The sequence below is a fragment of the Melanerpes formicivorus genome, unplaced genomic scaffold, assembly GCF_026170545.1.
Source record: "Melanerpes formicivorus ecotype bairdi unplaced genomic scaffold, bMelFor1.0.p_v2 SCAF_114, whole genome shotgun sequence".
Classification (NCBI taxonomy): Eukaryota; Metazoa; Chordata; class Aves; order Piciformes; family Picidae; genus Melanerpes; species Melanerpes formicivorus.
In genome coordinates, this window is record NW_027142466.1 from 876,326 (window position 1) to 902,700 (window position 26,375).

A 26,375-nucleotide genomic window follows, 5' to 3' on the forward strand; every position below is an offset into this window, starting at 1 on the left:
TCCTTGCAGGGAGCTGCAGAGAGCAAGGAGGTCTCCCTCAGCCTCCTCTCCTCCAGCCTCACCACCCCCAGCTCCCTCAGCTGCTCCTCCCCAGCCCTCTTCTCCACACCCTTCCCCAGCTTCCTTGCCCTTCCCTGGCCCTGCTGCAGCCTCTCCAGCTCCTGCTGGCAGCCAGGGGCCCAGAGCTGAAGGCAGCACTCCAGGGCTGGCCTCAGCAGTGCCCAGCCCAGGGGCACAATCCCTGCCCTGCTCCTGCTGCCCACACCATTGCTGCTCCAGGCCAGGCTGCTGGTGGCCTTCTTGCCCAGCTGGACACCCCCTGGCTCCTCTCCAGCTGCTGCCACCCAGCCCCCCCAGGGCCTTTCCTGCTGGGCACTTTGCAGCCCCTCTGCCCCAGCCTGGAGCCTTGCTGGGGTGGTTGTGAGCCAAGGGCAGGACCCAGCCCTTGGCCTTGTTGAACCTCATCCCCTTGGCCTTGGCTCACCCCTGCAGCCTGCCCAGGTCCCTCTGCAGAGCCTCCAACCCTCCAGCAGCTCAGCACAGCCACCCAGCTTGGTGCCCCTGCAGCCTGCCTGAGGCAGCCTCCATGCCCTCCCCCAGGCCATTGATGGAGACCTTGGGGAGCCCTGGGCCCAGCACTGAGCCCTGGCGACACACTTTTGGTTGGCCACCAGCTGGAGCTACCTCCAGTCCCCACTTCCCAGGAGGTGTGTGGCTCCAGGCAGCCCCAGGCTGAAGGAGAGGCTGCAGGCACAGCTCAGGCTCAGCTCAGCCCCAGCTCAGCCCCAGCTCAGCCCCAGCTCAGGCTCAGCTCAGCCCCAGCTCAGCCCCAGCTCAGCCCCAGCTCTGGCTCAGCTCAGCCCCAGCTCAGCCCCAGCTCAGGCTCAGCTCAGCCCCAGCTCAGGCCCAGCTCAGGCCCAGCTCTGGCTCAGCTCAGCCCCAGCTCATTGAACCTCACCCCCTTGGCCTTGGCTCACCCCCGCAGCCTGCCCAGGTGCCAGCAGACGGGTGCCTGCCTGGCCCTGCAGGCTCAGCTCCCCAGCCCCTTACCTTGCGGTACTTCACGAAGTAGGCATTGATGGGCAGCCCCCCGGCGCGCCCCGGCCGCCACACCAGGGTGTAGGCATCGGCCTTGGGGGTCTGGGGGGGGCTGAGGATGATTGGGGCTTCGGGGGGGGCTGCTCCCTCCGAGGCCTTTTCCGTCACCGCCGCCGCAGCCGGAGCTCCGCCGCTCGGCGCCGCCGCTGCAGGGCTGGGTCCCGCGGCAGCTGCAAGGCAGGGGGCAGGTTGCAGCCGCTGCAGCTGCAGCCCAGGCAGGGCACACCGCGGCAGCCAACAGCACTGCCTCGACAGCAGCCAGGCCAGGAGCTCAGCCCCGTGCCAGGCTGTCCCGGGGTCGTTTGCTGAGTTCCTCACTCCAGGCAGAAGGCAAACCTGAGCCTCAGCACCCCCAGGCTGCACCTGAGCTGCACCTCCTGAGCTGCACCCCCGAGACACAATCGGTGGCAGTGCAGGGCAGCAGCAGAGGAGGACTCAAGGCTGTGCCTGTGACACAGGGGAGAGGAGGATCTTGCTCCCAGCTGGTCACACAAGGAGCCTTTGGTGGCCCCAGCTGGTGAGCACAGGAGGTCATTCTCCCGGCCCTGTGCTTGCAGCTGCAATTTCCATCAGCTCTGAAGGCTGCAGGGCTGAGCTCAGCTGCAGGGCTGGAGACTGAGAGACCCTCAGCTGCAGGGCTGAGCTCAGCTGCAGGGCTGAGCTGCTCCAGCTGAGGGTCTGTGCTGGGAACCAGCCTGGTTTGCAGGCAGGTCTGACTTTGCCATTCAGCACCAACCTGTCCAGAAACCCTGCTCCAGCCTCCTCCACCACACTGAGTCCTGCCTGACCACCCTGCTGGCTTCCTGTCCACTGTGACCCGCAGCAGTGGACAAGGAAGGAGCTATGGCTGTCACCTACCTGCTCCCTCTAAAGCCTTGGACTCAGTGGCCCACAGGATCCTTCTCCCTACCACTGGAAGACATGGACTGGATGGGAGGACTGCTGGGTGGACAATGAGCTGGTTGGATGGCACCCAAGGGGCAGTGGCCAATGGTTTGGTGCCCATGTGGAAGTCAGTGAGCAGTGGTGTCCCTCAGAGTCCACACTGGGACCAGAGCTGGTTAACATCTTCAACAATGACCTAGACCTGGAGACTGAGAGACCCTCAGCAAGGCTGGAGATGACACCAGGCTGAGAGGTGCAGGGAAGGGATCCACACAGAGGGACCTGGATGGGCTGGGGAGGTGGAGCTGTGTGACCCTCCTGAGGATCAACAAGGCCAAGGCCAAGGTCCTGCAGCTGGCTAAGGACATCCCCAGTGCCAGTCCAGGCTGGGGCTGAGGAGAAGGCCTTGGGGGTGCTGGGGGTGCAGAGCTGGCCAGGAGCCGGCACCCAGCGCTGCCAGCCCAGCCCCAGCCTGGCCTGGGCTGAGCCCCAGCAGGGTGGGCAGCAGGGGCAGGGAGGGGATTCTGCCCCTCTGCTCTGCTCTGCTCACCCCCCCTGCAGGGCTGGGGCAGCTCTGGAGCCCTCAGCACAGCACAGGCAGGGAGCTGGGGCAGCAGGGCCAGAGGAGGCCACAGCAGTGCTGGCAGGGCTGGAAGCCCTCTGCTGGGAGCCAGGCTGAGAGAGTTGGCCTTGGGCAGCCTGCAGAGGAGAAGGCTCCAGGGACACCTTCTGCTGGCCTCCCAGCACCTGAAGCAAGCTGGGGCCAGAGCTTGGAGCAGGGCCTGTTGGGCCAGGCCAAGGGGGGATGGTTTGGGAGGCCAAGAGGGAGCTTGAGAGTGGAGAGAAGGAGAAATGGTTGGTGCTGAGGCTGGGGAGAGCCTGGCCCAGGCTGCCCAGAGAGGTGGAGCTGCCCCATGGCTGGCAGCAGGGCAGGGCAGGTTGGTTGGGGCTGGGAGCTGCCTGCTGTGCTTGGGGATGTCCCTGGGGGCTGCAGGGGGCTGCAGCCAAACCCTTCCATGATTTCCTTTGCCTGGCACCCAAAGCAGAGCAAACAACCAAGTGCTGCTCCGGGAGAGGCTGCCAGACAACCACTGAGAAGCTCTCCTGGGGTGACCTGGGGCTCATCTCATTCCAGGCAGGATAGTGGGGGGGTCATGTTGGACACCTTGAGCTCATCCAGGCCGAGCAAACCTCCAGTGCTCCAAGGCAGAAGGTTTGGGAAGCAGCAGGCTGCAGGCAGGGGGCTGCCAGATGCTGTGTGCCCTGTCCCCGGGGCAGGGCCCTGGGGGTTATGTTACGTGCGGGGTCTGGAAGGGGACAGCACTGAGGGGAACTTGGTTTACAAACCAAACAAATGCCTTGGAAATGTAAAGCCCTGGGCAGCCCCAGCCTGGCTGCCTTGGATTCCTCCAAACCTCCATTAAAATACCAGCAGCAAGTGTGGCTGCTATTCTTGGCCCCTTTTTCAGAAGGCTGGGAAGGAGAAGCTCTCTCCTGGCGAGGCAGCCACGCTCCCAGCCAGCTCCCCCTGCCTGCTGCTCCTCACTGACCCTGGGATGCCACCCAAGCCAGCCCAGGGACTGCAGCAGCTCTGCTGTGGGGACAGGCTGAGGGAGCTGGGGCTGTGCCTCCAGGCAGACCTCAGAGCAACCTCCCACAGGAAAGTTGGACCTCAGAGCAACCTTGAGGCTCCATCCCTGGAGATGTTCGAGGTGAGGCTGGAGAGGGCTGTGGGCAGCCTGCTCCAGGGGGGATGTCCCTGCTGCCTGCAGGGGTTGGACTGGGTGAGCTCTGGAGCTCCCTTCCAGCCCAGCCCATTCTGTGACTCTGTGATTCTGTGAGCTGGAGCTTGCTGAAAGCATCCCCAGAAGGATCTCCCACTCCTGCTGGGACTCAAACTCCGCAGCCACTGCAGGAGGAAGAAGCTGCAGGGCAGAGGGGAGGATCTCAGAGGGTTTGTGGCTGGGCAGGGCATGGTTTCAGGCCTGCCAGCACAGGGCAATGGACTCTGAGGGGTGGGGAGAGGCTGTGGTTGAGGCTGGTGACAGCAGAGCTGCAGTCCTGGCTGTGTTTGTGGCTGCCCCAGGGCAGCGAGGCAGCAGCTGGGGAGGGGCTGGGGGCTGGCAGCTGGGGAGGGGCTGGGGGCTGGCAGCTGGGCAGGGGCTGGGGGCTGGCATCTGGCAGGGGCTGGGGGCTGGCATCTGGCAGGGGCTGGGGGCTGGCAGCTGGAGAGGGACTGGGGGCTGGGGAGGGGCTGGGGGCTGGCATCTGGGGAGGGGCTGGGGGCTGGCAGCTGGGAGGGGCTGGGGGCTGGGGGCTGGCAGGGGCTGGCATCTGGGAAGGGGCTGGCAGCTGGCAGGGACTGGGGGCTGGCATCTGGGGAGGGGCTGGGGGCTGGCATCTGGGGAGGGGCTGGCAGCTGGCAGGGGCTGGGGGCTGGGGAGGGGCTGGGGGCTGGCAGCTGGGAAGGGGCTGGGGGCTGGCAGCTGGGAAGGGACTGGGGGCTGGCAGCTGGGAAGGGGCTGGGGGCTGGCAGCTGGGGAGGGGCTGGAGGCTGGCATCTGGAGAGGGACTGGGGGCTGGCATCTGGGGAGGGGCTGGGGGCTGGCAGCTGGCAGGGGCTGGGGGCTGGCAGCTGGGAAGGGGCTGGCAGCTGGCAGGGGCTGGGGGCTGGCAGCTGAGGAGGGGCTGGGGGCTGGCAGCTGGCAGGGGCTGGGGGCTGGCAGCTGGCAGGGGCTGGGGGCTGGGGAGGGGCTGGGGGTTCTGCTCTGGAACACACCCCCCGGGGTCACCGTTCCCAGGGAGCAGCTGGGAGCTGAGCTCTGCCTCCTCCAGGCTGTGCCATGCCTGTGGCCAGGCTGCTGCAGGGTCCTCACACAACTGCCCTGGCTGCTGCCTGCAGCCCCAGCCCTGTCCCCTGTCCCCCTTAGGCTTTGCTTCCTCAGCTCCCCAGCCCCAGAGGGAAACAGAGCAGCACTGAGCTGGTCACAAATCCCCAGCTGGGGCACTACAGAATCCCAGAGCCAGCATGGAGGGGGTGGGAAGGGACCCCTGGAGGTCCTCCAGCCCAGGTCCTGCCCCAGCAGGGCACCCCCAGCAGCTTGCCCAGGGGCACAGTGCCCAGGGGGGGTTGGAAGCTCTCCACACCAGGACACTCCACAACCTCTCTGGGCAGCCTGCTCCAGGCTCCAGCACCCTCCCAACAAACAACTGTTCAGATGGCAGCTCCTGGGCTCTGCTCTCTGCCCACTGCCCCTTGGCCTGGCCCTGGCCACCACTCAGCAGTCAGTGAGAGTGTTCTCCTCCTTCATTTCATGGAATGGGTTGGGTTGGAAAGGACCTTAGAGGCCATCTAGCTCCAAGCACTGCCATGGGCAGGGACATCTTCACCAGGGCAGGCTGCTCAAGGCCAAATCCAAGCTGGCTCTGTTGGCCCTCATGAGGCTGGGCTGGGCCCAGCTCTCCATCCTGTCCAAGTCCCTCTGGATGGATCCCTTCTCTCCAGCATTGCCAACCTCTCCACACAGCCTGGGGTCATCAGCCAATGTGCTGAGGGTGGCTCCATCCCACTGCCCATGTCACCAACAGCCCTGGTCCCAGACTGAGCCCTCAGGACACCACTTGGCACTGGCCTCCACCTGCCACTGAGCATCACTGACTGCACTCACCAGCCCAGCTCCCTACCCAGCAAGCACTCCACACCCCAAGCCCACATGCAGAAGTTCTTCTGGAGTGTTTAGCAGCTCTGGGAAGCTACCACCCTGCATGCAGCCACCACCAGTGCTCAGCAAGGACCTAAACTAAGGCAGCCTGGGGCTGTCATTTGGCAGCTTGGTGGTTTCTCACTCTCAGGGCAGCTGCAGCTGTCCTGCCCACTTCTGAGCCCAGGCAGTGAATCATGCTGGGGAACAGCTCCAGCAGGAGGAGGACAAAAATCCTCCTGCAGCCACAGAAGCTTCTCTGACTGTGTGCTGCTGAGGCTGAGAGCTGCTGGAGATGATCCCATGGCCAAACCACCTCCCTGCAGCCACAGCTGGAGTCCTTCAGGTGCTTCCCAAGAGTCACCTGGCACAAACTCTTCTTTAAAGCACCTCAGCACCTGAGCCTGGCTGCAGCTCTAAAAGCCCTGGCAGCTCACAGAAACCACTTCAGGACTTGTAGACCAAACCCAGATGGTTTCACCACCTCCTGCCCCAGCAGCAGCAGTGGCTTGGACACCACAGGCAGGTCCCAGCCAGGGAGCTGCTGGTGAAGGGCTGGGGTGTGCTGGGTGACACAGGCTGAGCTCTGGGGTGATGCTGAGCTTTGTGCTTCCACTCTGCCAGGTCCAGCAGTGACTTCTTTGGGAAGCTGGACAAGATCAGCTTCTGGGGGTTTCTCCTCCCAGACCCCCAGTGAAGCTTTCTCTGCCTTTGCAAAGCATTGCAGTGAGTGTTGGAACTCCAGCTGCTGGGCATCAAGGGCTTGAGATATGGAGCCATGGATTACATCCTGCTGACCTGGCATCCCAGCATGGAGGGGTGGGAAGGGACCCCTGGAGCTCCCCCAGCCCAGGCCCTGCTCCAGCAGGGCACCCCCAGCAGCTTGCCCAGGGGCACAGTGCCCAGGGGGGGTTGGAAGCTCTCCACACCAGGACACTCCACAACCTCTCTGGGCAGCCTGCTCCAGGCCTCCAGCACCCTCCCAACAAACAACTTTCTCCTCCTGTTCCCGTGGCACCTCCTGGGCTCCACTCTGTGCCCAGTGCCCCTTGGCCTGCTGGATAAATCCTGCTGACACTCAGCTGAAGTGAGCTGAGCCTGCACTCAGCTGAGCCTCTTGAGCCACTTCATTTATCTAAACAGCTCTCAGCTCTTGAGGAGGGACCTTGGGGCAGCCAGTCCTGTTCTTAAGGCCACCTAACAGTTCTTGTCACACAGAAGAGCACTGAGGCCATGCAAGAGACCTCTGTGCTCTGCCTAAGGTGGACAGGAGGAACTGGGCCATGAAGACAGCCCTGGCTCCTTCGCTTCACTCCCCAGGGCCCCCCAGCACCCCCTTGCTCTTACACCTCTTCTTTTGAGGTGTTCCTGCCCTCAGCCAGCCTCTGTCAGTGGTGCCTGGGGCTTACCCACTGCGAGGAGGGCTTTGGCCACGGCAGAGCCCTGCTGGTTGGTGGCCTCGGAGCTGTACTGCCCGGACAGCTCCGGCCTCACCCTCCCGAAGTGCAGGGAGCTGGAGCCCGCGGGAGACATGGAGAGGGAGGGGGCAGCCCTGCTGCTGCTCCCCAGCAGGCCTTGAGGAGCTCCCTGAGGTTGTGAGTGAGGCAGCTGGGCAGAGGAGCTGGGCAGGAGCCCTCTGCTGCCGTCCCAGCGGATGGTGGGCAGGGGCAGGCCGGTGGCACTGCAGGACAAGGTCACCTCCCCACCAGCCCTCACCGTGGTGCTGCTGGGGGCAGAGACAATCACTGGCCTGGAGCCTTTGCCTGGGGGGAGAACACCACCACCAGAGGGTCAGTTTGGTGCAGGAGGATGAAGCTCAACACCAGCATGGGGCAGTGCAACTGGACAAGTCCCAGGTGCTTCATTGGAAGCAGCTTTAGAACCACATCTCCATGGAGAGCCTGGCCCAGGCTGCCCAGAGAGGTGGAGCTGCCCCATGCCTGCAACCACTCCAGGGCAGGTTGTTTGGGGCTCTGTGCAGCCTGCTCTGGGTGGGGATGTCCCTGCTGGCTGCAGGGGGCTGGACTGGGTGAGCTTGGAAGGTCCTCTCCAACCAGCAGTCCATGATGTGGTGATCTCAGGTGACCTGGGTGAGGACATTAACTCAAGCATCACTTTCTAGGTCAAGGGCTTGAGCAGAGGGGTTGGACTGGGTCTGCTCCAGAGGTCCTTCCCATCCTCACCACGCTGGGGTCCTGTGGGGTTTGGGACATTGAGTGCTCTTGGCTGAGCTTGACAGGGCCCTTCCCTCCCAAGCCATCCCATGATCCTACAACAGGAGCAGCCTCTCCAGACCTCCTCTCCAGACTAAGCAGAGAGCAGCTCCAGCAGTGGACTTGATGACCTTGAAGGTCTCTCTCAACCAAAACGATTCCAGGATCAGCTGAGACTTGTGCTGAGCACAGGCTGCCAGCAAACTACAGTCAGGCCTGACCTGCAGTGCTCTGGCTGCAGTGAGGAGCACAGCATGGGCAAGTCCAGCTCAGACAAGTCCAGCTTAGACAAGTCCAGTTCAGCCCAGCAGGTCCCAAAGCATCTGCTCAAGCAGCTTCTGTGCAGCTCAGCTCAATATTAAGAGGCACAGAGAAGGACAAAACCTTTGCTACATGACAGGAAGAAGAGGGACAGCAGAGGTCTGTCCAACATCCCTGTGCTAGCACAAATCAAGTCCTAGGTGGTGGAAAGTATCTTGGGCTGAAATGTCACCAGGAAGGCCCTGGGACTGCTGTGCTGTGCCAGAATAAATCATCTGCAGTGGGACCAGCAGCTGACTGACCTGAGCTGGAGAGCTGGGGGGAGGAAAGAGAAACACTCCAGGAACAGCTGAATCACAGGACCCCAGCATGGAGGGGTGGGAAGAGACCTCTGGAGCTCACCCAGTCCAGCCCCTGCTCCAGCAGGCCACCCCCATCAGCTTGCCCAGGGGCACAGTGCCCAGGGGGGGTTGGAAGCTCTCCACACCAGGACACTCCACAACCTCTCTGGGCAGCCTGCTCCAGGCCTCCAGCACCCTCCCAACAAACAACTTGCTCCTCCTCTTCCCCTCCAACCTCCTGGCCTCCACTCTCTGCCCCTTGCTGCCCCTTGGCCTGGCCCTGGCCACCACTCAGCAGAGCCTGGCCCCAGCCTCTTGCCCCCCAGGGGCCCTTCAGCTCTTGCTGAGCATTGCTGAGCATTGCTCTGGGGCTGCTCTTCTGCAGCCTCTCAGCCCCAGGCCTCTCAGCCTTTGCTCCTGCCAGAGCTGCTCCAGGCCCCTCAGCAGCTTCCCAGCCTCCCCTGCACTCTCTCCAGCACTTCTCTGGCCCTCTGCAGCTGGGCAGCACACAACTGCCCCCAGGGCTCCAGAGGTGGCCTCAGCAGGGCAGGCCAGAGGGGCAGCACAACCTCCCTTGCCCTGCTGCTGCCCACGCTCTGCTCCATGCACTGCAGGAGGCTGCTGCCTTCCTCACCTCAGAGGAGCTCTTTGTCAGAACTCTGCTGCAAGCAGTGGTCACAAACAAATCACAGCAACGCTTTGTGGTTCAAAGCAGAGCAGAGCTGGAAGCACAGAAGGTTGATTTGAGTTCTGGAGGGCTCCTACCTGTCCGGACCCGGAGGCTGCCGCTGGCCTGCACGAAGCCCAGGCTGTTGTGCGCCATGCACTGGTAGACGCCGGCGTCCTGCCTGCCGACAGCGCGGATCCGCAGCCGGCCGCCGGCCAGCAGGTGCCGCGGGGATGGCCGCAGCGGAGCTGCGTTGTGCAGCCAGGACAGGCTGGGGGCAGGGCTGCCGCCCACCTCGCACCAGAAGTGCACCGATCCGCCCGCGGCCACCTCCTCGTCCTGCAGCCCCCTGGAGATGGAGGGAGGTTCTGGAGAGGGAAACGATGGCAGGTGAGGCACTGCTGGTGGCTCCCACTCACAGCGACAAAGAAGGGTGGGAAGAGACCCCCAAAATCCTGCAGTCCCAACCCCTTGCCACGGGCAGGGACCCCTCCCACCAGCCCAGGTTGCTCAGGGCCTCATCCAGCCTGGCCTTGAGCAGCTCCAGGGAGGAGGCAGCCACAGCCTCCCTGGGCTACCTGTGCCAGGCTCTCCCCTCCCTCACTCTGAGGAGTTTCTTCCTCATCTCCAGTCTCAGTCTGCCCTCCTCAAGCCTCCAGCTCCCCTCCACTTGGCAGGCAGGCAAACAGCTCAGCTCCTCCCTGGGAGCTCCTTAGCCTTGGCTGTTTGCTTCAGCCTGTGAAGGGTCTGGAGAGGAAGGCTCCCAGCTCGGGAGGGGCTGAGAAGCCATCCTGGGCAGACCTCCACGCAGGAGCTGCTGGCACTGGGGTGCCGACCGCAGCCAGCAGGCAGGGGCAGCGCTCAGCCCCTGGATCTGAGGCTCCCTTTGCTCCTTACCAAGCACTGTCAGGGAGTAGTTCCTGTGCTCCACCACTCCAGAGCCATTCCCCACCACGCAGGAGTAGTTGCCAGCATCAGACACCTCCAGCCTGTCTGTCACCAGGTGGGAGTGGAGCAGCCTCCAGCTGCCCCTGCGGAGCGCGTCGCGGCCGTCCTTCAGCCAGCGGACGGAGGCCGGGGGAGAGCCGCTGACCACACACTCCAGGGTCAGGGGGCTGTGACGAGGCACTGCCAGGCTCTGGGGGGACAGGGGGTGAAGGATGTGGAAGCCACCTGAGGAAGAGCCTAGAAGAAAGGAGATGAGGCCTGTCAGCAGCCACACGCTGCCAGCCCAGCCGTGAGCCTGCCGCCGTGGCTCCTCCTGGCGACTAAGCCCCAGGAGCCAGCATCCTCTTCCCAGAGACCTGCTCTGGAACTCCTCTGGAGCCTGTGGGACCAGCAGCAATCCCCTCCCAGCCCCTCCTGCCATTTGGGGAACAGCCCTGATGCTCCTCCACAGGAAAGGGAAGTGAGAGCAGTGCAAATAGTGCAGAGGAGTTTGACTCAGTTTGGAGTTAGAGAGCAGAGGGGATGGCAGGGCTGGGAAGGGACCTCTGGAGCTCATGCAGTCCAACCCCAGAACCTCCCTTGCCCTGCTGCCCACACTCTGCTCCATGCCCCCAGGACACCTTCCTGCTCCTGGGCAACTTGCTGTCCCCAACACTCCCAGCTCCCTCTCCCCACTGTAGGCTGCTCTGGCCATGCTGAACACCTGGGGCCACTGCTGCCTCCACCTGAGCTGTGCTGCCTCAGCAGAGCTCAGCAGAGCTCAGCTCAGCAGAACTCAGCAGGCACTCAGCAGAGCTCAGCAGGCACTCAGCAGAGCTCAGCAGGCACTCAGCTCAGCAGGCACTCAGCAGAGCTCAGCAGGCACTCAGCTCAGCAGGCACTCAGCAGAGCTCAGCAGGCACTCAGCTCAGCAGGCACTCAGCTCAGCAGGCACTCAGCTCACAGAGCTCAGCAGGCACTCAGCAGGCACTCAGCTCAGCAGAGCTCAGCAGGCACTCAGCAGAGCTCAGCAGGCACTCAGCAGGCACTCAGCTCATCAGGCACTCAGCTGGCACTCAGCTCAGCAGGCACTCGGCTCAGCAGGCACTCGGCTCACAGAGCTCAGCAGGCACTCAGCTCAGCAGGCACTCAGCTCAGCAGGCACTCAGCTCACAGAGCTCAGCAGATACTCAGCAGAGCTCAGCAGGCACTCAGCAGGCACTCAGCTCACAGAGCTCCGCAGGCACTCAGCAGGCACTCAGCTCACAGAGCTCAGCTCACAGAGCTCAGCAGGCACTCAGCTCAGCAGAGCTCAGCTCACAGAGCTCAGCTCACAGGGCTCAGCAGGCACTCAGCATGGCTCAGCAGAGCTCAGCAGGCACTCAGCTCACAGAGCTCAGCTCACAGAGCTCAGCAGAGCTCAGCAGGCACTCAGCTCAGCAGGCACTCAGCTCACAGAGCTGAGCAGGCACTCACTGCTCACTGCCAGCCTGCGCCCCGCAGGCTCCGTCCGCAGCTCTCCGGTCAGGGGGTTGTAGGCTGCACATCTGTAGGAGCCTTTGTCTTCTGAAGAGACATTCAGGATCTGCAGGTTCCCAGATGGAAGGATCAGGTAGTTGTCTGGAGAGGCAGGGAAGGGAGACAAGGAGCTTGGGTTTGCAGGGCCTCAGGAGGTCTCCACAGAAGTCCTCCAAGCTGCTGGAGAGGCTTTGCCTTCCATCCCAGGGCAGCTGGTGTGGGCCAGGGGCAGCAAACATCTCCTCACCTGTGGACTGCTCCAGCCACCTTCCCTTCACCTGAAAGCGCACCTGGGCCTCTGGGTGACTTTCTGGCACCTTGCAGCCCAGCAGAGCTGTTCCTCCTTCCTCTGCTGCCACAGCAGCCGGCGGCACCCAGGGCTCGAAGTCACCTAAGCCTGGGAGAGAGGTGGGGAAAGGTGAGGAGCAGCCAAGGCTTGGGGCAGGGCATGGGCAGCAAGCTCAGGGTGGGATTCACAGCTTCCCAGATTGCATTGGCTTGGAAGGACCCCTCCAAGGTCAGCCTGTGCAACCCCCCCACAGGCAGCAGGGACACCTCCAACTAGAGCAGGCTGCCAGGGGCACATCCAGGCTGATCCTGGAGGTCTCCAGGGACTGAGGGCAGCCTCAGCAAGGCTGCAAGTGGCACCAAGCTGAGTGGTTGTGGTCGGGGAGACTGAAGGGCAGGATGGGATCCATCCAGAGGGTCCTGGGCAGGCTGCAGAGCTGTGCTGAGGAGAACCTCAGGAGGGTCAATAAGGCCAAGGGCAAGGTCCTGCCCCTGGGTCAGGGCAGCCCTGGGTAGCAGCCCAGGCTGGGGGTGAGGAGAGTGAGAGCAGCCCTGCAGGGAAGGCCTTGGGGGTGCTGGGGGGGAGCAGCTGGGCAGGAGCCAGCAATGGGCACTGGCAGCACAGGAGGCCAAGGGCAGCCTGGGCTGCAGCCAGAGCAGTGTGGCCAGAGCTGGAGAGAGGATCCTGCCCCTCTGCTCTGCTCTGGGGAGACCTCAGCTGCAGGGCTGGGGCCAGTTATGGAGCCCTCAACAGCAGAGGGACCTGGAGCTGCTGGAGAGGCTCCAGGCTGTTCACATCAACAAGCAACAACTTTCCTGTGGCCTGCAGCACGAAACTCTCCTGTGCTCAGTGCATAGAACCACAGGGTGGTCTGGGCTGGAAGGGACCCCCAGAGCTCACCCAGCCCAACCCCTGCAGGCAGCAGGGACATCCCCCCTGCAGCAGGCTGCCCAGAGCCCTCTCCAGCCTCACCTGCAATAGCTCCAGGCCTGGAGCCTCAACCACCTCCCTGGGCAGCCTGCTGCAGCCTTCCAGCAGCCTCCTGCTGCAGAACTTGTTCCTCACCTCCAATCTCAATCTGCTCTGCTCTCAGCCCAAACCATTGCCTCTGCTCCTGTCCCTGCAGGCCTTTGGGGGCAGTCCCTCTGCAGCCTCCTTGCAGCCCTTCAGGTACTGGGAGGTTGCTCTGAGGTCTGCCTGCAGCCTTCTCCTCTCCAGGCTGCACAGCCCCAGCTCCCTCAGCCTGTCCCCACAGCAGAGCTGCTGCAGCCTCTGATCATCTTTGTGGCCTCCTCTGGAGCCTCTCCAGCAGCTCCAGGTCCCTCTGGTGTTGAGGGCTCCAGAGCTGGATGCAACCAAAGGGTCACCAAAGGGTCAGCTTCAACGTGGGAATGGTGAGGGAGGAGTCCCAGCACCCCTCAGCTGCCCAAGGGAAAGCAAAGCAGAGCTGAGCTGAGGAGATGCAGAGGAGCAGGGGGAGGGCAGGGATGAGCAGCAGCCTGGCTCTGGAAGCAGCCACAGACAGCCTGCTCCAGCAGCAGGAAGCCTGCCTGTGAGGAAGGTGGAACTGGCTCTGTGCTTACCATCAACACAACTCCCAGCACCTCCCACTCCTTGCCACGGGCCATGAGGCCAGCAGGAAGCTCCCAGCACCTCCTGCTCTGCTTCCATAACCTGCAGAGGAGGAGAGAAGTGACTCTGCTCCTCCCTGCACGTTCAAAGCATCCCCAGGCTGTGAAGTTTTGCTACGTTAGCCACCCCTGCAGCTCTCCTGAGAGGGCCCTGCCATGGGTCAGTACTTTACCAAAACACTTGGCCCTTGCCTGTAAGAAGCCTTCCTCCCAGGGGGGCTGTGGACATGCTCCAGAGCTGAGTGCCCTCCTGGAGCAATCACTCAGCTGCTGTCTGACAAAGGCCTGATTCAGACCCCCCCCGAGCAGCCCGAGGAGGCAGGGAGGAATATTCTGCTGCCATTCCCAGCACCACATCCTCCTCTCCACGTGGAAAACATCATCCTTGCCCTCCCACACGCCTTCAGGAGTGGGTAATCCACAGATCCAGCACCAAGAGCCAGAGCCAGAGGAACCAAGAGAAGGCAAACCGTCCCTGTAAGGCCAGAGCAGAGTCCCCTCCCGGAGAGCATCTCCACTGTTTGGACCAAATGAAATGCTCCAAGTGGCAAAGGGAAACATGCAGCTCCCAGGCCCAGCTCTCACTCATCCCTCCTGCAGTGCTGTGGCAGCTCTGCTGCTCCCTCAGGACCCTTTCTGAGGAGGGTTTTGTACTTTCAGGTCCAGAGAAAGGCAACCAAGCTTAGGAAGGGTCTGGTGAGGAGCAGCTGAGGGACCTGGGCTTGTTCAGTCTGGACACAAGGAGGCTGAGGGGAAACCTTCTGGTTCTCTACCACTCCCTGCAAGGAGGCTGGAGCCAGGTGGAGGTTGGCCTCTTCTCCCAGGTACCAAGGGACAGGACAAGAGGAAACGTCCCCAAGCTGCCCCAGGGGAGGTCCAAGTTGGCCATGAGGAACAATTTCTTCCCTTGGAGGGTTCTCCAGGCCTGGCCCAGGCTGCCCAGGGCAGTGGTGGAGTCCCCATCCCTGGAGGGGGTTCAAAGCTGGGGTGCTGAGGCTCTGGTGTGGTGGTGCCCTGGGGCAGTGCTGGCTCCTGGCTGCCCTCCATGACCTGCAAGCTCTCCCCCACCCAGTCCCATCCTGCAGCCCCATGGCTCTGCTCGCCGGGGGCAAGGAGACCACCTCCCAGCCAGGCGCTGCCTCCCAGCCAGGAGCAAGCACAGCCCCCAGGGCAGCTGGGGAGGCAGGGAGGGCAGGAAGCACTTACTGGCCATGGACACCAGCGCCGGGCGGCTGCGCACGGCCCCCGCGCTGCCGGCTGCCACGCACTGGTAGTGCCCGGCCGTGGCACGGCCCAGGGCGGCGATGGTCAGGGAGCCAGCCTGGATCTCCACTTCTCCTGCTCTGCTCTCCAGGGGCTGCCCATCCAGCAGCCAGGAGAGGCGAACCGCCGAGGGCTCGGCGGCGCAGCGCAGCCGCACGGAGCCCCCGGGCCGCTGGATGGTGGAGGAGGGCTCGGAGGTGAAGCGGGGAGTTAGATCTGGAAGGAAAAAGACCTTCAGTTAGTGAGGAACGGGCTGGGGGGCAGGGAACGCAGGCTGGGATTGAGGGAACACGGGCTGGGAGCAGCTGGGAGCGAGGGAACACAGGCTGGGAGTGAGGGAATATAGGCTGGGAGTGAGGGAACACAGGCTGGGAGTGAGGGAACACAGGCTGGGAGCAGCTGGGAGCGAGGAAGTACAGGCTGGGAGCGAAGGAATACAGGCTGGGAGTGAGGGAATATAGGCTGGGAGCGAGGAAACACAGGTTGGGAGTGAGGGAACACAGGCTGGGAGCAGCTGGGAGCGAGGAAGTACAGGCTGGGAGCAAGGGAATACAGGCTGGGAGTGAGGGAATATAGGCTGGGAGCGAGGAAACACAGGTTGGGAGTGAGGGAACACAGGCTGGGAGCAGCTGGGAGTGAGGAAGTACAGGCTGGGAGCGAAGGAATACAGGCTGGGAGTGAGGGAATATAGGCTGGGAGCGAGGAAACACAGGTTGGGAGTGAGGGAACACAGGCTGGGAGCAGCTGGGAGCGAGGAAGTACAGGCTGGGAGCAAGGGAATACAGGCTGGGAGTGAGGGAATATAGGCTGGGAGCGAGGAAACACAGGTTGGGAGTGAGGGAACACAGGCTGGGAGCAGCTGGGAGCGAGGAAGTACAGGCTGGGAGCAAGGGAATACAGGCTGGGAGTGAGGGAATATAGGCTGGGAGTGAGGGAACTCAGGCTGGGAGCAGCTGGGAGCGAGGAAACACAGGTTGGGAGTGAGGGAACACAGGCTGGGAGCAGCTGGGATTGAGGGAACACAGGCTGGGATTGAGGGAACTCAGGCTGGGAGCAAGGGAACACAGGCTGGGAGCAGCTGGGAGCGAGGGAACACAGGCTGGGATTGAGGGAACACAGGCTGGGAGCAGCTGGGAGCGAGGGAACTCAGGCTGGGAGCAAGGGAACACAGGCTGGGAGTGAGGGAACATAGGCTGGGATTGAGGGAACACAGGCTGAGAGCGAGGGAACACAGGCTGGGAGCAGCTGGGAGCAAGGGAACACAGGCTGGGAGCAAGGGAATACAGGCTGGGAGTGAGGGAACATAGGCTGGGAGCGAGGGAACATAGGCTGGGAGCAAGGGAACACAAGCTGGGAGTGAGGGAATATAGGCTGGGAGTGAGGGAATACAGGCTGGGAGCAGCTGGGAGCGAGGGAACATAGGTTGGGAGTGAGGGAACACAGGCTGGGAATGAGGGAACTCAGGCTGGGAGCAACAAGGCCAGCCAGGCTCCAGTTGCAGCCCTGAGAGAGCTGCTCCAGTCCTGGGTTCAGTTCTGGGTCACTCACTCCCAGCAGGAGCTGGAGAGGCTGGAGCAGGGCCAGGGAAGGGCAAGGGAGCTAGGGAAGGGTCTGGAGAAGAGGGCTGGGGAGGAGCAGCTGAGGGAGCTGGGGGTGGTGAGGCTGGAGGGGAGGAGGCTGAGGGAGACCTCCTTGCTCTCTGCAGCTCCCTGCAAGGAGGCTGGAGCCAGGTGGGGGTTGGGCTCTGCTCCCCAGTCTCAGGTGATAGAAGGAGAGGCAGTGGCCTGAAACTGTGCCAGGGGAGGGTCAGGTTGGAGATTAGGGAAAATTTCTGTGCTGCCAGAGTGGTCAGGGACTGGCACAGGCTGCCCAGGGAGGTGGTGGAGTCCCCATCCCTGGAGGCGATCAAGAACCCTGTGGCCATGGCACTTGGGGCCGTGGTGGTGCTGCGGTGATGTTGGAGTGGATGAGCTTGGAGAACTTTTCCAACCCAACCAATTCTATGACTTACATGGAGACAAACAGCATCTGAAGAGGTGGAGCTGGGGAGAGGGAGATGGAGCTGGAGAGAGGGAGATGGAGCTGAGAGGGAGATGGAGCTGAGAAAGAGGTGGAGCTGGGGAGAAGGAAATGGAGCTGAGGAGATGGAGCTGGGGAGAGGGAGATGGAGCTGAGAATGAGATGGAGCTGGGGAGAAGGAGAAGGAGATGGGGAGAGGGAGATGGAGCTGGGGAGAAGAAGATGAAGCTGAGAAGGAGATGGAGCTGGGGAGAGGGAGATGGAGCTGAGAAGGAGCTGGAGCTGGGGAGAGGGAGATGGAGCTGAAAAGGAGCTGGAGCTGAGAAGGAGATGGAGCTGGGAAGAGGGGGATGGAGCTGGGAAGAGGGGGATGGAGCTGAGAAGGAACTGGATCTGGGGAGATGGAGATGGAGCTGAAAAGGAGATGGAGCTGGGGAGAGGGAGCTGGAGCTGAGAAGGAGCTGGAGCTGGGGAGAGGGAGCTGGAACTGGGGAGAGGGAGCTGGAGCTGGGGAGAAGGAGATGAAGCTGAGAAGGAGACGGAGCTGGGGAAAGGGAGCTGGGGAGAGGGAGATGGAGCTGAAAAGGAGATGGAGCTGGGAAGAGGGAGCTGAGAAGATGGAGCTGGGGAGAGGGGGATGGAGGTGAGAAGATGGAGCTGGGGAGAGGGAGCTGGGGAGAGAGCTGGGGAGAAAGCTGGGGAGAGGGAGCTGGAGCTGAGAAGATGGAGCTGGGGATAGGGGGATGGAGCTGGGGAGAAGGAGATGGAGCTGAGAAGAGGGAGCTGGGGAGAGGGAGATGGAGTTGAAAAGGAGATGGAGCTGGGGAGAGGGAGCTGGAGCTGAGAAGGAGCTGGAGCTGGGGAGAGGGAGCTGGAACTGGGGAGAGGGAGCTGGAGCTGGGGAGAGGGAGCTGGAGCTGGGGAGAAGGAGATGAAGCTGAGAAGGAGACGGAGCTGGGGAAAGGGAGCTGGGGAGAGGGAGATGGAGCTGAAAAGGAGATGGAGCTGGGGAGAGGGAGAGGGAGCTGGGGAGAGAGCTGGGGAGAGAGCTGGGGAGAGGGAGCTGGAGCTGAGAAGATGGAGCTGGGGATAGGGGGATGGAGCTGGGGAGAAGGAGATGGAGCTGAGAAGAGGGAGCTGGGGAGAGGGAGATGGAGCTGAGGAGATGGATCTGGGGAGAGGGAGATGGAGCTGAGAAGGAGCTGGAGCTGGGGAGAGGGAGATGGAGCTGGGGAGAGGGAGCTGGAACTGGGGAGAGGGAGCTGGAGCTGGGGAGAAGGAGATGAAGCTGAGAAGGAGAGGGAGCTGGGGAAAGGGAGCTGGGGAGAGGGAGATGGAGCTGAAAAGGAGATGGAGCTGGGGAGAGGGAGAGGGAGCTGGGGAGAGAGCTGGGGAGAGGGAGCTGGAGCTGAGAAGATGGAGCTGGGGATAGGGGTATGGAGCTGGGGAGAAGGAGATGGAGCTGAGAAGAGGGAGCTGGGGAGAGGGAGATGGAGTTGGGGAGAAGGAGATGGAGCTGAGAAGGAGATGGAGCTGGGGAGAGGGAGATGGAGCTGAAAAGGAGCTGGAGCTGAGAAAGAGATGGAGCTGGGAAGAGGGGGATGGAGCTGGGGAGAGGGAGCTGGGGAGAAGGAGATGGATCTGGGGAGAGGGAGCTGGAGCTGGGGAGAGGCAGCTGGAGCTGCTCTGTCCCACGTGAAGCTGGCCTGGACGTGAGCTGCAAAGCCTCAGCCATGGCAGCAGCTGCCAGGTATTTGTGCAGCACCGACTCCGAGTCTGCAGAACTAATTACACTGAGCAGGAACACCAGGGGGAAAAAAAAAAAGAGAGCTGGATGAGCAGCAAAGGCCTCTTGCTAGGCCCAAATCCATGGACCTCCTCAGGGTGGGGATGATGGATGGGGCATCCCTTATCTGCAGCGAGGGCAGGCGAGCAGAGGCAGGAAGAGCTGCTAATAAATAAAAGGTTCAGCCCCACAGAACTTGGTCCTGAGCAGCTCTGTGTTTGCCAGCAGAAAATTCCTGCTTCTTGGAGAGGCATTTTTGCTTCTGCTTCTTCTTCTTTTTTTTTCCCCCCCTCCTGGCCAACAAAACTCTGGGAATTGCTTCCATTTGTTTGCTCAGGAATTCTCCAGTGGGGCCTGGGCCTGAAGTGGGTGAGCAAAAGGCAGCTCACAGCAACAACCTCCTCTGAAAGAGGGGAGACACAAACCGTCCCGGGGGGAGCGGGGGGAAGCAGTTCCTGGTTTGTCACTGCACTGAGGAACTGCAGGCAGGGGTCAGGAGGATGTGAAATGACATCAGCCAGGAGACAGTGGGCTTGGGGGGGGGGGGCCCTCGGCTCAGGCTTTTCTTCTCGAGCCAGCCCAGCCAGGCTGGGCTTATGAGTTTCAGCTGAGGAGCTGCTGTTACCAGCACCATAAAGCATCTGCAGAGAGCAGCTCGGGCTGGGGAGCAGAGCTGTGGCTTCACTTAGCACAGAGAGCAGCTCCAGCAGGGCTGCCAGCACCTCGCAGGGCTCCAGATGGCCACCTTCAGCTTCTCATTAGGGAACTGCTTTTCTTGGGAGCTCACTGGGGATTTCCAGGGATAAAAGCACAAGAAATGACCTCTGGCCTGCTGCTGAGGCTGCACCTCCAGGCCAGGGCTCTCGCTCCAAGAACGACATCGAGGTCCTGGGGCAGGACCAGGGAAGGGCAATGGGGTTGGGGAAGGGCAGAGGGGCTGGGGAAGGGCATTGGAGCTGGGGAAGGGCAGAGGGGCTGGGGAAGGGCAGAGGAGCAGGGGAAGGGCAGAGGAGCTGGGGAAGGGCAATGGGGCTGGGGAAGAGCAATGGAGCTGGGGAAGGGCAGAGGGGCTGGGAAAGAGCAATGGAGCTGGGGAAGGGCAGAGGAGCTGGGGAAGGGCAATGGGGCTGGGGAAGGGCAGAGGGGCTGGGGAAGGGCAGAGGGGCTGGGAAAGAGCAATGGAGCTGGGGAAGGGCAGAGGAGCTGGGGAAGGGCAATGGGGCTGGGGAAGGGCAGAGGGGCTGGGGAAGGGCAGAGGGGCTGGGAAAGAGCAATGGAGCTGGGGAAGGGCAGAGGAGCTGGGGAAGGGCAATGGGGCTGGGGAAGGGCAGAGGGGCTGGGGAAGGGCAGAGAAGCAGGGGAAGGGCAGAGGGGCTGGGGAAGGGCAGAGGGGCTGGGGAAGGGCAGAGGGGCTGGGGAAGGGCAATGGGGCTGGGGAAGGGCAATGGAGCTGGGGAAGGGCAGAGGGGCTGGGGAAGGGCAATGGGGCTGGGGAAGGGCAGAGGGGCTGGGGAAGGGCAGAGGGGCTGGGGAAGGGCAATGGAGCTGGGGAAGGGCAATGGAGCTGGGGAAGGGCAACGGAGCTGGGGAATGGCAGAGGAGCTGGGGAAGGGTAAGGGGGTTGGGGAAGGGCAGAGGGGCTGGGGAAGGGTAATGAAGCTGGGGAAGAGCAGAGGGGATGGGGAAGGGCAATGAAGCTGGGGAAGGGCAATGGAGCTGGGGAAGGGCAGAGGAGCTGAGGAAGGGCAGAGGGGCTGGGGAAGGGCAGAGGAGCTGAGGAAGGGCAATGGGGCTGGGGAAGGGAAGTGGAGCTGGGTATGCAGCAGCTGAAGGGTCTACAGCACCAGGAGAATGGTCTGGAGAACGTCTGAGGAGTGGCTGAGGGGACTGGGGATGTTCAGCCTGGAGGAGAGGAGGCTGAGGGGAAACCTTCTGGTTCTCAATTACTCCGTGCAAGGAGTCTGGAGCCAGGTGGGGGCTGGGCTCTACTCCCAAGAACAAGGGGCAGGACAAGAGGAAATGGCCTCAGGCTGCCCCAGGGGAGGCTCAGGTTGGCCATGAGGAACAATTTCTTCCCCTTGAGGGCTGTCCAGGCCTGGCCCAGGCTGCCCAGGGCAGTGGTGGAGTCTCCATCCCTGGAGGGGTTTCAGAGCCCTGGGGCTGTGGTGCTGAGGTCTGGTGGTGGCCTGGGGCAGTGCTGGAGTAAGGGTTGGACTCCAGGATCCGCAGGGAGCCTTCCCACCAGAAGAGTCCTGTGGTTCTGAGGCTGCCACCTTGCTGCCCCTCAGCCTGCAGCCCGGCGCGGCTGCCGCAGGGCCCGGCGCGGGGCGCAGCAGCCGCAGCTGGTAGCAGTGCCCTGCAGCTGGGATTGATCTCCTCTGACTGCTGGAAAAATCAAACTTCTCCCCTCAGCTCCCCACGCTGGGCTGGGAAGTGCTAAAAGCAGTAAAAGCTTCTTTTTGGTGTGGTTGGGTTAAGACAAGCTGACTACACAGAGCAGATGTGGCAATTGGAACCAGCCCTGCGCCGCCGCAGCCCAGGGCAGCAGCGCAGCAACCCCACCCCCCCCTGCCCCAGGGAACACCAGGACACAGCCAGCCCAGGACAAACCTAACTGAGAGCCTCCCAGCACAGGGCAGGGGGAAGCTGCTGGCAAGCAGCTCCAAGCAGAAGCAGCTGGGAGTGCTGGGGGACAAGGAGTTGCCCAGCAGCAGCAAGGTGGCCTGGGGGCCAAGAAGGCCAAGGCTGTGCTGGGGGCATGGAGAAGAGTGTGGGCAGCAGCAGGGCAAGGGAGGTTGTGCTGCCCCTCTGCTCTGCCCTGCTGAGGCCACCTCTGGAGCCCTGGGGGCAGTTGTGTGCTGCCCAGCTGCAGAGGGCCAGAGAAGTGCTGGAGAGAGTGCAGGGGAGGCTGGGAAGCTGCTGAGGGGCCTGGAGCAGCTGTGGCAGGAGCAAAGGCTGAGAGGCCTGGGGCTGAGAGGCTGCAGAAGAGCAGCCCCAGAGCAATGCTCAGCAATGCTCAGCAAGAGCTGAAGGGCCCCTGGGGGGCAAGAGGCTGGGGCCAGGCTCTGCTGAGTGGTGCCAAGGGGCAGTGGGCAGAGAGTGGAGGCCAGGAGGTTGGAGGGGGAGAGAAGGAGCAAGTTGTTTGTTGGGAGGGTGCTGGAGGCCTGGAGCAGGCTGCCCAGAGAGGTTGTGGAGTGTCCTGGTGTGGAGAGCTTCCAACCCCCTCTGGGCACTGTGCCCCTGGGCAAGATGCTGGGGGTGCCCTGCTTTAAGAGTGGCACTGGACTGGATGATCTGCAGGGTCCCTTTCCACCCCCTCCATCTGGAATGTTGGGATTCCATGCTGGAGCTCTTTTCCTGAGCCAAGTTTCAAATCAGAGTCATGTGCTCAGCTGCAGACCAAGCTGAAGTGCTCCACATCCCCTCAGGAGATACTGAGCACACACACACTGAAGCTGGCCATGCTGCAGTGCTGCTCATTGCAAAGCAGAAGCTGAGCCTGCAGCAGCTGTGAGGACCCCTCTGGGAAGGCCTTACCTGAGGTGGAGGCAGCGAGGATGCCCAGGGAGGTGAGGAGCAGCAGGGCCTGTGGGCGCCCAGGCTCCGGAGGCATAGCGCCAGGTGGGAGACCTTGGACAGCACTGAGCTCAGGGCCAGGCAGAGGCAGCCAGAGATCTGCAAACCAAACAAAGGGACATCAGCTGGAGACTCCAGGGGCTTCCTGCAGACCAAAGGGACACAGGATCACAGAGCTGGCAGGGCTGGAAGGGAGCTCAAGGCTCAGCCAGCTCCAGCCCCCTGCCATGGGCAGGGACACCTCACACCACAGCAGGTTGCTCACAGCCACCTCCAGCCTGGCTGCAAACACCTCCAGGCAGGAGGCTTCCACCACCTCCCTGGGCAGCCTGGGCCAGGCTCTCACCACCCTCCTGGGCAACAACTTCTTCCTCACAGCCAATCTCAATCTCCCCACTTCTAGCTCTGCTCCATGCCCCCCAGTCCTATCCCTCCCTCACACCCTCAAAAGTCCCTCCCCAGCTTGCTTGCAGCCCTCTGCAGATCCTGGAAGGCCACCAGAAGGTTTCCTTGGAGCCTTCAGGAGCTTCAGCTCCCTGACACCAGAGCTTGGGGTTGAGTGGGGTGGAAACAGCCAATATTGCTCACAAGGCAGGAAGCAGCTGGGTAGAGGAGCCAGAGGCTGGACTGAGCTCTGGCTCCACGTCCTGCACTCCACAGAGCACTTGTGGCCAGCAGATCCAGAGAGGTGACTCTGCCACTTTGCTCTGCTCTGGTGAGACCTCACCTGGAGTGCAGCATCCAGCTCTGGAGCCCTCACTGTAGGAAGGACATGGACCTGATGGAGCAGGTCCAGAGGAAAATGATGGCAGGGGGGTTGGAACTAGACGATCCTTGTGGTCCCTTCCAACCCTGACTGATGCTGTGATACTGTGATCAGAGGCTGCAGAACCTCTGCTGTGGGGACAGGCTGAGGGAGCTGGGGCTGTGCAGCCTGGAGAGGAGAAGGCTCCAGGCAGACCTCAGAGCAACCTCCCAGGACCTGAAGGGCTGCAAGGAGGCTGCAGAGGGACTGTCCCCAAAGGCCTGCAGGGACAGGAGCAGAGGCAATGGTTTGGGCTGAGAGCAGAGCAGATTGAGATTGGAGGTGAGGAACAAGTTGTGCAGCAGGAGGCTGCTGGAAGGCTGCAGCAGGCTGCCCAGGGAGGTGGTTGAGGCTCCAGGCCTGGAGCTATTGCAGGTGAGGCTGGAGAGGGCTCTGGGCAGCCTGCTCCAGGGGGAATGTCCCTGCTGCCTGCAGGGGCTGGGCTGGGTGAGCTCTGGGGGTCCTTTGGAGGACCCTCCCAGCCCAGTCTGTGGTGCTGTGGCTGGGTGCAGAGCTGGGGCAGCCATCGCTGCCTGATGGATTGGAGACACTTCCCAAGGGGAGGAAGCAGAGTCCAAAGCAAACAGCTTATCTGGGGCAGATAATATTGTTTGCAAACAATAATCATGGGGCCATCTATCACCAGCCTGGGGCTTGTGTTTGACAACTCTTCATGAGCCCAGAGGCTGCTACTGCCCAGAGCTGCTGGAAACCTGCTCTGACAGATGTCATCTGCTCCCCCCTGCTGCAGCCAAGCTGTGGCCAGCAGCTACCCAAACCATGGCCAACAGCAACCTCCTCACCCCCCCAGACCACAGAGCCTGCTCATGGACACTGCTGCTGCAGCCACGAGCTCTGCCTTCAGCTTCTGCAAGAGCTACCTTGTAGAAGTCTACAACCTTGGCCAGACCTCACCTGAACACCAAGACCTCCCTTTCATCACCAACAAACCACAAATCAAATCAGGAAACAACAGCAAGGGCAGGGGCCTGGCCCTGGGGAGGAACAACCTCCTGCACCAGCACAGGGCAGGGGGAAGCTGCTGGCAAGCAGCTCCAAGCAGAAGCAGCTGGGAGTGCTGGGGGACAAGGAGTTGCCCAGCAGCAGCAAGGTGGCCTGGGGGCCAAGAAGGCCAAGGCTGTGCTGGGGGCATGGAGAAGAGTGTGGGCAGCAGCAGGGCAAGGGAGGTTGTGCTGCCCCTCTGCCCTGCCCTGCTGAGGCCACCTCTGGAGCCCTGGGGGCAGTTGTGTGCTGCCCAGCTGCAGAGGGCCAGAGAAGTGCTGGAGAGAGTGCAGGGGAGGCTGGGAAGCTGCTGAGGGGCCTGGAGCAGCTGTGGCAGGAGCAAAGGCTGAGAGGCCTGGGGCTGAGAGCCTGCAGAAGAGCAGCCCCAGAGCAATGCTCAGCAATGCTCAGCAAGAGCTGAAGGGCCCCTGGGGGGCAAGAGGCTGGGGCCAGGCTCTGCTGAGTGGTGGCCAGGGCCAGGCCAAGGGGCAGTGGGCAGAGAGTGGAGGCCAGGAGGTTGGAGGGGAAGAGGAGGAGAAAGTTGTTTGTTGGGAGGGTGCTGGAGGCCTGGAGCAGGCTGCCCAGAGAGGTTGTGGAGTGTCCTGGTGTGGAGAGCTTCCAACCCCCCCTGGGCACTGTGCCCCTGGGCAAGCTGCTGGGGGTGGCCTGGATGAGCCCTGGGGGTCCCTTCCCACCCCCTCCCTGCTGGGGTTCAGTCAGACACAGACTAAGTCAATAATCCAGCAGTATAACTTGCATGAGGTACTCCTCAGGAACAGCATTTCTGACACTCTGAGCCTCTGGGACAGCAGTTCTGGTGCCCAGAGGCTCAGGAGCAGCATTTGTGGTGCTCACAGCTCCCTGCCCCAGGACTCCCCAGCCATCTGCATCTGCCCCTGCCTGGCACAGTAAGTGATGGATGAGATGGGAGCTCCTTTAGCTCAGTTGCTTCATTTATCAGCCTGGCCACGCAGCTCTGCTGCTGCTAACCCTCCAGATCCACTCCCAGCATCTCACCTCTCAGCCACATGTGTGCCCAGGCACCCAACAGCCAGGGCTGGGCTGGGAGCTTGGGTGGCACAAGTGCCAGGGTGCAGATGCTTGGCACAGGCTCATGGAGCCCTTCTGCTTCAGATCCAGAGGGAACCAGCAAAGTGTCTGCCCTGCTTTGGATCCAAACAACAGGACTTGGCCAGTTGTGAAGCAGAGACACAAGGAGAGCATGGGGCAGAGGCTCCAGCATCCTTGGTGTGGCTCTGGGCTTTATGCAGAGCTTTGCTGCTGCTCCCTGCAGCTTGGGACAGGGGAAAGGAACAGGGCTGAGTCCTGCTCCTGTGCCAGGGCAGCTTTATCTGATCCAGCAAATTCATCTCACAGGATCATGGAATTGTTTTGGGTGGAAAAGACCTTGAAAATCATCCAGACCAACCCTTCTCCAACTCTGCCAAGGCTGGGGCTAAACCATGGCCCTCAGCCCCACAGCTCTGCCTCTGGGAAACACCTCCAGGGATGGAGACTCCACCTCTGCCCTGGGCAGCCTGGGCCAGGCCTTGAGAACCCTCAAGGAGAAGAAATTGTTCCTCATGTCCAACCTGAACCTCCTCTGGGGCAGCCTGAGGCCATTGCCTCTTCTCCTGTCCCTTGGTACCTGGGAGCAGAGCCCAAGCCCCACCTGGCTCCAGCCTCCTTGCAGGGAGCTGCAGAGAGCAAGGAGGTCTCCCTCAGCCTCCTCTCCTCCAGCCTCACCACCCCCAGCTCCCTCAGCTGCTCCTCCCCAGCCCTCTTCTCCACACCCTTCCCCAGCTTCCTTGCCCTTCCCTGGCCCTGCTGCAGCCTCTCCAGCTCCTGCTGGCAGCCAGGAGCCCAGAGCTGAAGGCAGCACTCCAGGGCTGGCCTCAGCAGTGCCCAGCCCAGGGGCACAATCCCTGCCCTGCTCCTGCTGCCCACACCATTGCTGCTCCAGGCCAGGCTGCTGGTGGCCTTCTTGCCCAGCTGAGCACCCCCTGGCTCCTCTCCAGCTGCTGCCACCCAGCCCCCCCAGGGCCTTTCCTGCTGGGCACTTTGCAGCCCCTCTGCCCCAGCCTGGAGCCTTGCTGGGGTGGTTGTGAGCCAAGGGCAGGACCCAGCCCTTGGCCTTGTTGAACCTCATCCCATTGGGATGATGCCCAAGGCCAGATGTAAAGCCTCCAACCCTCCAGCAGACCAACTCCCACCCAGCTTGGTGCCACCTGCAGCCTGCCTGAGGCAGCCTCGAAGCCCTCCCCCAGATCATTGATGAAGACATTAAAGAGAACTGAGCTGAGCCCTGGGGACACCACCTGTGCCAGGGCAGCTGCTGGGCAGCCCCATCCTGCAGCAGAGCGGAGCAGGGCACAGCAAGGTAGGGCAGGGCA

The 26,375-nt window shown here is 62.4% G+C and overlaps 1 protein-coding gene across 2 annotated transcripts in view; it reads right to left on the bottom strand.

Moving 5' to 3' along the window:
* Positions 1-26,375, bottom strand: part of CDON (cell adhesion associated, oncogene regulated) — a 110,475-nt gene that overhangs the window by 60,924 nt on the left and 23,176 nt on the right. For both annotated transcript variants that reach the window (XM_068167288.1, XM_068167287.1), the window contains exons 2-8: positions 22,137-22,274; positions 14,738-15,010; positions 11,859-12,008; positions 11,570-11,713; positions 10,064-10,351; positions 9,265-9,534; positions 1,051-1,268 (exon numbers count right to left, since the gene is read on the bottom strand). In XM_068167288.1, coding sequence (XP_068023389.1) covers positions 1,051-1,268; positions 9,265-9,534; positions 10,064-10,351; positions 11,570-11,713; positions 11,859-12,008; positions 14,738-15,010; positions 22,137-22,212 — 1,419 coding nt within the window. In that variant the 5' untranslated portion in view covers positions 22,213-22,274. The remainder of the gene's footprint in view (positions 1-1,050; positions 1,269-9,264; positions 9,535-10,063; positions 10,352-11,569; positions 11,714-11,858; positions 12,009-14,737; positions 15,011-22,136; positions 22,275-26,375) is intronic.